The sequence below is a fragment of the Silurus aristotelis genome (assembly GCF_946808225.1).
Source record: "Silurus aristotelis genome assembly, chromosome: 26".
Classification (NCBI taxonomy): Eukaryota; Metazoa; Chordata; class Actinopteri; order Siluriformes; family Siluridae; genus Silurus; species Silurus aristotelis.
The window spans coordinates 7248616-7260711 of NC_139599.1; the positions used below are offsets into that span (position 1 = coordinate 7248616).

The window sequence follows — 12096 nt, forward strand, 5'->3', positions numbered from 1 at the left end:
GTGTGCTTCTGCACTTAATCAGACTACACCAGCAGTGATTTACTTGTAGAATGAGATACGGTTTGCTCAATGCTAATCACCTGCTGTCCTGTGGGTTTAGGCTGTTAGCATGCAATAAATCAATAAGTCACACTAGTGGGGTACATGCAGCAACACTGTTAAAATGATTCATATGTGTATTCTGTTTTGGAGCCATGAGCAATTTTCTAACTAATTTGCTAACTTTTGTTTCAAAATATACATTTTTATGTAATTAAGTTGGGCAAATTTTTTCCTCTGTTGGTTAAACAAGACAATTGACGTAAAAAGAAATGGTGCTTGTGGCGATTAACCATTTGTACGGATAAAAACAAAAAGGAAAAAAAAAATAATAAAAAACTATTGTTGCTGGTTGCTACTCAATTGCTGACTCAGTGTTTTTGTTTCATGCAATAACTGGGGTGTGGGAGACAAGGGAGAGAAACATTTTACCATTAACCCCAAACACCCTCCAGTCACAACTTTGCGCAAGTACCTCCTACTGGTGTAATCACTTCGTCTTAGAAGATTACAGACATACATTTTCATGCTGTTTGGATCTAAAATAGAGTAACACAGAGTACACTCGTGATATTAATTGCACTCATACTGTTTAAATTCTGACTCAATATCATACTATATTCAACAATTTGACGCTGAGCACATAAGAATGGGTTTATTAACGTCACTATGTTTCTTAAATCCTACACTCCACAAGATAATTTATATTTGGAACATGGATTTTAAATTCAGTGTGTGAAACTTTAATGGGCTGTAGGTTTGGCACTGGCCACAAGAGCACAGGACTATAAAATAACACAGGGAATATGAAGAGAGCGTGAAAAGTCAAACAAAATCAAACTACCTCATATTCTTTACAGTATTCTGATCTGATAACGCAGCTTTCGTAGATCATTCCCGAACAGGCAGAGTAAATAAGGTTTATACCTTATACAAAAAAAATACAAAATAAAATACAAAAAAAAAAAAAAAAAACTATTATTTACACTATATGGACAAAAGTATTGGGACACCTGACCTATCCTGCCATATGTGGTTCTTTTCCAATCGGCTCACAATCGTACAGGGCGGCTTTGGATGCGCTTTAATAAAATTTCGCGTTCACTTGAACTTGGGAACCCAAACCTGTTCCAGCGTGGCAATGCTGCTGTGCACAAAGCCAGCTCCATGAAGATATAGTTGACATAATTTGAAGAGAAAGATCTTGACTGGGCAGCTTTAGAGCTCTGACCCTAGTGAACACCTTTGGGATGAATTGGAACACTGACTGCACCCCAGGCCTCCTCACCTCACCTATATTAGTACATGATGAACACAAATGTTCAAAATCTAGTTTCACATCTTCCCAGAAGAGTAGAGTTTTCTAGGAGCAAATTGAGACTAAATGTGGAATGCGATGCTCAAAAAAGCACATATACTTATGACTGGGTCTACGCAAACCTTTGGCAATATTGCATTATTAAATTATTTTTGAATAATTTAATTTCAACCAAAATAGAGACGAAAACGGGGTTCAAAATGAGGTGTAAAAGTACCAGTATCTTATTTTTTTTTGTGTAGAATCCATTCTGAATACTAGTTTTTATAAGTCTTTTCATTATTTATTTCACAGCTTGAAGGAAAAACGTACAGCTGCTGTTTAAAGGACTGATGTGGACATGATGTGGTGTATATGGCCTGGATTACGCTCATGTTCGAATGTCTGTGCTGAACTTGTTACTCCAAGGAGGAGAACTTGTTTGTAAGGTACGTCTTTTTAAATGGTAATTTTTATACACCTATATACACGTATCCACCCGTGCACTCGGTGTCTGGATATGCCGTATTTTTCACAATATAGTCATACAGCTCATCCTGGACCGTGCCTACGTGCACACGGCTCTTCCCTTTGTGAGCACAGTGCACGGTTTCGGGATGACTGAGTGTGAAAATGATCACACTGTACAAGCCCCTGCCCTTTCGCTGGCTTGTGGGGTTTCCGCTCGCGGGTCTGTACCTGAATGCAGCTGCTAGAGAACACTGCTGTCAGCATAGAGTGCACCCACTCAGAGTGAGAGATAGAGAGAGGGAGGGAGAGAGAGAGAGAAAGCGAGTGAGAAAGCGAATGAGAAAGAAGGAGAGGGAGAGAGGGTAAAAAACAAAAAACAAAAAAAAACACAAGTATGCACGTCTTGACAAAAACAATAACTCGAACAGTACATGCAGGTAAAATGAAAGAGAGAGAGAGAGACACACACACACACACAGAGTGAGAGTGAGAGAGAGAGAGAGAGAGAGAGAGAGAGAGAGAGAGAGAGAGAGAGAGAGAGAGAGAGAGAGAGAAAATTAGACAAAAAACAAGTAGGAACATATATATATATATATATATATATATATATATATATATATATATATATATATATATATATATATATATATATATATATATATATATATATAGGCAGATACAGATGTAATGGGAAAGAAGTGGAAACACAAGTGGAAAAGAGGGCCAGGCGAGTTGAACAAGCCTGCACATCTGTCTTTACCTTCCTTCTTTCATAATCCAGAAATAAACCTTGCAAGGGCTTCTTCCGACCAAGACAGCCCTCAGTTTAACGGAAATGCACCTGCTTTCGAAGCTTGAATCTAAATACCACTTAATTACTAGACAAAAAAACCCACATGTAATCAGGAGATAATGTTAGATCTCATATCCTGGATTCACTCATCCCCCCTCCCCCAGAGGACAGACAAAGCAAACAGGCTAAGCTAGGTTATGCTAACATCAGGAGTTAGGATAGGTACTTACTGAGTGTGCAGTTGCCTGACGAGGTAACGATGGAGCAAGGGCAGGTTGAGCACGGGAACCTGAGGCTGGAGCCGCGCTCTCGGTAGAAGTTTGGTTTGCACTCAGCACAGCTGGAGCCTCTGGTGTTCCCCTGGCAGTTCAAACAGACGCCTAGGAGAAACAGGAGGGACAGAGAGGGAGAAAGAATGGGAGTTGAGTAATCAGTTTGAGAGATTTGACTGACAGGACTTTGATCCAGCCAGGTGCTTGCACATGGAGGTGCAGGTTGAGCAGCGCAGAAGCAATGAAAAAAAAAATAATACAAAAATTAGGTGTGTGCAACTGCGAGATTTTTACCAGGAACTCGGAAAGGAAGGTGATTCTGAGAAAAAGCGCTCGTTGCAAATTGGCCCTGATGCAGGACTGCTGGAGATGCAAAGTCACATGATTGTGACAAAAGTTGACACTCGCTCTGAGAAATTCTTATTGATGTTGAAGAGTGCTTTTTGTAAAGGAAGCACATTATGCTGATTAATTCTTCTCGGTGGGGCAGAAATGGAAAAAGCAAAAGAGGACTGCCTAAAAAGGGTTTATATAACTATTGGAAAGAATTTGGTTTAGGGAACAGATACAAACATGCAGACAATGAACAGAAACAGTTGAGTTGTTGTGTTACTGGTACACCATGGGCATCAATACAATACTAGCCAAAATTGTGTGTGTGTGTGTGTGTGTGTGTGTGTGTGTGTGTGTGTGTTTGTGTGTGTGAGAAAAATGAAAAGATACTTGAGGCTGTAGTGAAGGGCAGCAGATTACAGTGTATATTGTAAGCTTACAAATAAATGTCAGGCAAAGCGAGAGCTGCAAAAGATAGCAAGCTAATACTTACTACTAATAATCAAATAAAATGCTTTTAATTAGGCCTTTACATTTCAGCTTTATTCAGATACTACCTGTGCTGGAATTAAGAAAAAAAAATTTAAACAATGATGTGTCAGTTGCATGATTTTACAAAGATATGCTTAGTTTGCTAGGTATTTTTTATTTATTTTTACATGGAGTAAACATGAACTATTAAATGTTAGTTTTGTCCAGCAGGGGTGCCAGAGCTGATCTGTAACAAAGCAGCTCAAAATCAAAACCATTGCAAAAACAAGCGTATGCCAAATCGTAAAACAAAAATGTACAAACAAAAACAACAACAATTTAAATAGCATTTCTAATAAACGTCCATTTTCACAGCTATTTTCCAGTCATATGCGGTTTTACCCTAAACTCTTACCACAAAGTTGGAGGTTCACAGTTGTATAAGATGTCTTTGAATGAGGTAGCATAATATTTGTCCTTCACTTGAACTGTTCCAGCACACGCCAAAATCTAGTGAAACATCTTCCCAGAAGAATGGAGGTTATTATAACAACAAACTGGGATTAATGTGGAATGAGATGTTCAAAAGTAGAACCTTATCTTTTCATGGAAAGCTTTCCACCTAATTCTGGAGTGTGGCTATAAAGATTTGTGTTCCTTCAGACCCCAGAGCATTACGAAGGTCAGGCACCGATGTGTGAGGAGGTCTGGGGTGCATTCAGTGTTTCAGTTCATGGTGTTCAGTAGGGCTGTGGTCAGGGCTCGGTCCTGCATGCATGCCCACATATTTTTGGCCATATTGTGTAGATGAAAACATCTTTGTGCCAATCAATTTAGGTGATTTATTCAGTGACCTATTATATTTAGAATATTAACTGAAATGTTACCTAAATTCATAAAGATGAGCTCTGGCATATCAGTAGGTCTTCATGAGAGCAAAACCACATAATGCAGCTCCTGTGCTTTACAGGGTTCATATCTTGTTGTCAGATGAAACCAAAAATGACCAGTTTTGTGAAAATTATCAGCACTAGGAATCATACTAAATACCAGTATATATTAAATGCCAACCCATTCTCCAGAAGATTAAAGACTTTGGCAATTGATGGACGGACCAATAACAGAAATGTCTACGAAAACACAAGCGCAATGTCCGAGTATTATGCAAAAATCCCAACCCTAAACCAACAACAACAACAACAACAAAAAAAACCCCAGTAATGTAGACTTGGCAACACTGTCTCTGCTTTCTACAGTTATGCAGACTGAAACAAATCAAGAAACATAAGAACATGAGATAGAGAGATTCCACCAGACAGTAAGAGGGAAAATGATTAAATGACAGGGGGAAAAAATCCAGTAAATTGAAAAAGCTAAAGGACAGGAAGATGGAGAGATGATTGGTATTAAATCACTCAGACAGAAAGCGACACTTCCGCCATTCACATGCTGATGAACACGCGTCCCGTAATAGGGATGTTGGAGTGCATTTCCCTGCAGATTGTTCGATTTTTCATATTCTGCCATTTTCTTAAAAATGCCACTTCTGGCTCTATGTTCTCTAAGCAGGTGACCATAATGAGCAATTACCCAAAGAGAAAAAGAGAGAGAAAGAGGGAGAGAGAAAGAGAGAGAGAGAGAGAGAGAGAGAGAGAGAGAGAGGAGGAGGAGGAGGAGGAGAAGAATGTAGGCAATTAAACCTTAAAAACAGAAAAGGAAAACAAAAGAAAAAAATTTTTTGAGGCCCTTCCTGGTAGCTTATCATAAATGTCGATTATACTAATTATATGATTCAAAATAAGAGACATCTTTTGTATACAAGCCTTCATTTAGTTGTTTAGTTTAGTGTTTTTATTACTTTTCCTCACTTTAACACCAGCTGTTGTAAATTGTAAACAGCTGTTGGCAAGACTTCTGATTCTGCTACACGGTACAACAATCCTTTTCACAGATGGATCCCAAATTCAACTGTACTGGGCAGATGGCAGCCAGTGTGTACAGCATTGTGTGCGAAAGAATTTCGCTGATGTCACTGGATGCCTTTGCACAGAGCGGACCAGAGTGATGACAGGATTCTGGCAACTAATAACAATCTGAATACCATGATACCATGATGAGATCCTCAGGTCCGTTAAGGTACTATTGGTCCACTATAAATGCATAGATTGATGTCATAAGGATCTCTACAAACTTCCTGTCAGCTACAATGGCCTGAATTCTCACAGGTCAGCCACTGAACATTTTTAATGGTTGCTAATGATCAGAGGCTCGTGGGTTTTATCACAAGCGCTGCCAAGCTGCTGTTAACACTCGACTGCTCAATTATGTCCGGTCTCGAACCGTAAGTCGTTTGGATAAAAGGTCAACCGAATGATGTAAATGTAATTGGAATTCACTCCAGAAATTCACTTCAGTAGATGTGCAGCCAACACATTCTCCCACTCACTGAAATAATTCCTGGTTTATATAAGTGAAATTAAATTACAACTCAATTAAATTGATTTTGTCAATTTATTTGCAATAGAAAATGAGTTTTATGTGGCCTTTACATTTGCTCGTTTCCCCCTACTGCTGTCCTGAGAAAAATGTGGTTGCAGGATCATTACTGTTCAAAAGCTTGTGTTTGAGAATATATGCTGGCCTCAGTGTGCAGACTGTGCAAATACTTTCTATGGTGTGCAGAGCTGAAAGCAAGTCAACACACACTGGCAGCAGACGAGCCAGAAACCAGAGGCAGGCATTAGTAATCAATCTAGGGTGGCGTGTGCATGCATAGTCAATGGCAAGATGTGTGTGTGTGTGTGTGTGTGTGTGTGTGTGTGTGTGTATGCACAAGTGATTAAATGTGGATCTCTTATGCTCCATTAGCCAAATGAGGTCTCTAAATCAAACTTCCAGAGACTCCTGCAAAAGTGTCCCTCAGTCCTTGGAGATGAACAGGGCGGAGGGTTGAGCGGCATCTGATCTCAAATTCGCTTGTTGTTGTTTTTTGGGCCTTCAAAACCCATAATATCCAGTAGGTGGTGCTGCTGTGTGTGTGTTCATTCCCTGTTTGAAGGAGACAATATAAAGTGAGACAGCAGGGGTGATAATGCAGCACAGCATGCCTTAAAGCTGAGCTGCTGTGGAGTCCAATGCATCAAGAGCCGGACACAACGCCAGTAATATTCTTAATGAGATTTCATGAGACTCAATTAGGGGCTGATGTTTGATTTGTTTTTTTAAAATGAAAGGAAAAAAAAAAAAACATACAAGTGCAAGAGTATTCTCTCGAGGATGCGCTTTCCACTAGAAACAACTTGGTGCAGTTGCTTTAATGCTATCAGAGAAAATTAAAAAGGGGAGAAAAAAAAAAAAAAAAAACACTGCTGCAGGCACACATCCAATGGCAATAATCCATATCGGTAAAATAAATCACAGAGTTTCCGTTTAAAATTCCCATGAATTTCCTCTGTGACGGATTAACACTCGGTTAGAGGACTGAATGGCTGCTGTTAGGTCTTAGCATTACAATAGAGAGAACAGAGAACACTCTTACAACAAGCACACATACACTAATGAGAGTCATCTGACCAGCAATACATTCAAGTTCAGCTCTTCACCCCAAGCATGCCATTCTCCTACTCTGCCTTTGGAAATGCAATTTCAGTTTATCATTGCGCTTTGGTGGATAAGGGTGGGGTTGGGATTTGAGTGGAAGGTGTCAGGAAGGGGACCAGCAGAAGGAGATCCTGAAACAGGCTTCTGTGGAATCGTGGTGGACGTAGCAACTCACCCCTTACAAAAAGGTCATCCATTTATATACTGCATCACCAAAGAATCGTGGTCAACTGATTTAGTCACTGCATTGCTGTTAGAAACACCTTTTTTAAGACATTAAAGATTTATTTTTTTACCTCAGTTCTAGCTAAGGGGAATTGTAATGCTACAGCATACAAAGACATCCTATACAATTGTTTGCTTCAAATTTCGATGCACAAGTATCAGTCAGTGAACTGCACACTGTCTCTTTAAAATCTTTAAAATCATCAATACTGAGGTAGTGAGCAGATAGCAGGTGGCCTGGGAGAATGGGGTGGGCTGAGAAAATCTCAGTGAAGGTTCCACAGAAGAAAGTGACGAATGGAAAAAGAGCAATTCCTGTCTTTATTGCTGTATTATTAATCAAACTAATGTAGCTGAGGAAAGAACACAACTATCTTGAGTAACAATGTGGGGAAAACTCTTCAGCAGAAAGAAACACTGACGCCAAACCCGACCTGACAAGAAGAGTGACTGGATAACTGCTGTGAAATCCGACTCCAACTTCAGTGCTGTGTAACACAATACAAGGTCAATGTCATTAGGCGTTCCTTTCATTTTAGGGACATTTGTTCCTCAAAAAGGGCTAAAAACATGCCCCCAAACTGCAACCATATGCACACACTTCTACCCACAAAGTCACGTCCTCCTTGGATAAAAGCTCTAATTGTGCTTCATGTAACAGTACCCATCCTACCCTCACAAGGGTGATCAGAGGAGCAGCCGTAGTGTGAATGGACCTGGCAGAAGTGTGTTACATTCGGTCTGCAACATCGATCCAGACAGTGTGACTTCACGCTGTGTCATTCTAATCACGGACGCTGGCAATCAGAGTGCATCTGCGTGCAAGTGCAGATCTGTGTACGAGCAGTTTCTGACACCGCGACATCCTCAAATCTGCGTGAACTTTTCCGCTTTGCCTTCGGCACAAATGACAATGTATTCACTCACCAGCGGTGGAAAAATGAATTGTCAAATGGATTGGTAATGTTAGCATCATAGTAGGTATGTAAATAGGGGGAATGGATATACACAACAACGTGGTCGAATGGCTGCTGGTATTTAAAGTGTCTTTTCATTCTCCACAACGATAAATTCAAAGAAGTGATTTGGGCAAAGACTCAACACAGCTCAATTATGATAATGAGGAGAGCAGCTATAAACATGTTCATTCCCACATTACCTTTTAAAAGGCAGCCGGTGATAAGGGGCGTTTTTTACGATAATTGCTTTCTCTAAAGAGATACAATGTGAGAGACAGATGAAAGAGTGAAGATAAAGGTAAAACGTTCAGACGATCAAATTAATACCTTAGAATCTTTAACATTGCTTAATCTGGATCAGAAAATAGAGCTGAAAGAAGACATTCTCCTCAAGGACATTCTTCTGGATCATTTGCATGACAGTCATTTTTTTTGCTGCATTTCATAATCTGGTGACACGAGATAGATGAATGTTTCTCCAAAATGACTGGTGGTGTTGCAATATTTTCAAAGTTTTTCAAAGTACAAGTAAAAAGACTACATTTTATTCTGTAGTGTCAATGACGCTATCTGAAAACTAGAATATAAAAACTCGATTCGTGTTCTCCATATTGTACACACTTAAAGTGAAGAAGAAAAAAGATATAACCACTGCTTGGATGTGGCACGTGCAGTGAAACACAGGTAACTGACAATAAAACACTACTCTGGGTGAATATATATTTGAGAAAATATGGACATTACCTTCACCATTTTTACTTGACCTTTTTAATGTTCTTTCAAGATTTCGAAGTTTCAATAGGAGAATGATTTTATTTGTCCAAACATTATATGAACAAACGATTGTAGACACATGTACAAAACATGAACATCCCATTCCACATTTAGTCCCTAGTAACCTTTCTTTTGGCTTCTCCCATTAGGGGTCACCACAGCAGATCATCCGCATGTTTGATTTGGCACATGTTTTTACGCTGGATGCCCTTCCTAACGCAACCCTCCCCATTTATCCGGGCTTGGGACCAGCACTGAGAGTGGCTGGGGTGGGTTCCCTGACCGGGGATCGAACCCGGGCCGCAGCGGTGAGAGCGCCGCATCCTAACCACTAGACCACCAGGGACACAATTAGTCCCGAGGAATAACCTCAATTCTTCTGGGCAAATGTTCCACAATACTTCGGTGTGCTTATGGAGGATTGTGCTCATTCAGCCACAAGTGCATTAGTACTTCTACTTACTACTTAGTTTACTAAAAGGTACTGATGTAGAATGATCAGGCCCGAGGGAGCAACATGCTGGAACAGGTTTGAGTCATGCAATCAAGTGGTGGGAAAAATTAATGCTTCTGCAATCAACGACATCCTATACAACTGTGTGCCTCCGACTTTGTAGTAACAGTTTGAGGAAAAAAAATCCACACCCCCCCCCAAAAAAAAAAATAAATTAAAAAAAAATAAATAAATAAATAAATAAATAGGCCTCCCAACACTTTGGCCCATATAGTGTTTCTGATTCATCATTTTAGACTGCATGTCAAAAGTTTCTTTCGGCTTCTCCTGTTAGGGGTCGCCACAGCGGATCCTCCGCACGTTTGATTTGGCACATGTTTTACGCTGGATGCCCTTCCTAACGCAACCCTCCCCAATTTATCCGGGCTTGGGACCGGCACTGAGAGTGGCTGGGGATGGTTCCCTGACCGGGAATCGAACCCGGGTCGCAGCGGTGAGAGCGCTGCATCTTAACCACTAGACCACCAGGGGACCTTAGACTGCATGTCAAATATTTATCAGAATAAAAAATAATGTCATAAGAGAAAAAATGTAAGTGCTCCATATTTTCAAAATCAAAATTATGGGAGAAAAAAAAATATGAGGCTCTCTGAAGGAAAACCTTTATTTCTCCTACCCTACTGTGAATTCAATTAAGTTGGACAGACCATCACAACAGGCTGCTCTCACTGAGGACCTCCACAGCATGCTTATAAATCAGGCACTGAAAAGAAACTATACATTATTTAACATCAATCACCAACTTCAAGTTCTATTCAGTGCCACGCATGTATTTGTGCACAGCACATTCCTGTATTTTTTGTGTCTACAGGTAGCAAAGACATACAAATGCAGGCCAAAAGATATAACTAGTTCATATAAGACCTCTTTAAGTGCAGTCATGTGTTGAAGAACAGCTTAAAGGCAGACGGCACAAAATTAAGTTTCGTCTAAGTCACGCTGCAATGAACGACTTGTAAAATCACGTCATAGGCTGTCGTGGGGAAATGGTTTTGGCAGAGTCGTCAGCGATCTGCAGCAACAGTCTAAGAAATGCAGTGGTATAGATGAATTTATTTGTTACTGTTGATTGCAGGTCAGATGAAATTAGTGCAATCTGTGTAATATATGACTGCCGCTGCCCAGTTTGGGTGAGGAATGAGAGAGAAGAAGAAGAAAAAGAAAGAATGAAAGAGAGCGAGAGCGAGAGCGGGAGAGAGAGAGAGAGAGAGAGAGAGAGAGAGAGAGAGAGAGAGAGAGAGAGAGAGAGAGAGAGAGAGAGAGAGAGAGAGAGAGAGAGAGAGAGAAAGCGCAAAAGTGCTTAGTGCTGCCTCATAGTGTTGTGTGAACACAAATTATATTATAGCAGCACATCTTGAAAGAAATATTTGAGCAGAGTCCCAGAGTCAATAATGGATGGCTATTTGTGGGCATTAGAGAGATTATAAAATTGTTTGACAAACAAATCAAATAAAGTTCCACAAAAGATACAGTTAAAGAATTCATCATTAAGAAGAGAGTTTCGACCTAAATTTAGATGCTAAAACTCTGTTTTAAGCCACCTGCATTTTCCAGTCATATGTGGTCACATCTTCCCGTCACTTCAATTAGGAGACCCAAACATGTTCCAGCATGGCAATGTCCCTGTGTACAAAGCTGACTCCAAGAAGATATGGTTTACATGGGATGGAGTGGAAGATTGGCCCGTTATAGAGCACTGACCTCAACCATAATAAACACCTTTGGGATGGAACTGGAACGCTGACTGCACCCCCCCAGGCCTCCTCACCCTAGATCAGGACTACGTGACTTTGTGAACGCCCTCGCGGTTGAATAATCACAAATCTCCACAACCACATCTAGTGAAACATCTTGTCACCTAGAGTTGGGGTTATTATAACAGCAATTGTGAAATGGGATGTTTGAAAAGCATATACTGTACCGATACGAATATATACGCACACACATTTAAAGAACTGCAGTAAATGTCATATTCAAGCTTGTGGGTGCTTTCAGTGTGTAACTGGTGCATGCTGTAAATTATTTATTTATTCACACATTCTGTTTCCTAATTCTGTTTGCCAATTCCCACCCACTACTACAGCCATGAAAGGTGAGTGCTGGCGCATGTGCAACTCCACTACTACATCTTTGAAAAGCTGGGAAAAAAATCATTCTAATCAACTTGAAAGAGTGCAACACCATCCATCCTTTCCATCCGGAGACCAGGGACAATTTTGCTCTATTGGACACTAGGCCTTGAATAGCTGTAGCATCACCTGGATTCAAGACACAATCACCCATCAAAAAAGATTGATGCTTTTGTGATAGACCATTTAGAAGACTTTCTTTTAGCCTCAGCAAAATGT

At 40.2% G+C, this 12096-nt stretch overlaps 1 protein-coding gene across 2 annotated transcripts in view; it reads right to left on the reverse strand.

Annotated features, from left to right (window-relative positions):
• The window catches only part of LOC310720811 (multiple epidermal growth factor-like domains protein 9), a 103861-nt gene that overhangs the window by 17190 nt on the left and 74575 nt on the right, over positions 1–12096 (reverse strand). For both annotated transcript variants that reach the window (XM_083531906.1, XM_083531905.1), the window contains exon 4: positions 2831–2980. In XM_083531906.1, coding sequence (XP_083388032.1) covers positions 2831–2980 — 150 coding nt within the window. The remainder of the gene's footprint in view (positions 1–2830; positions 2981–12096) is intronic.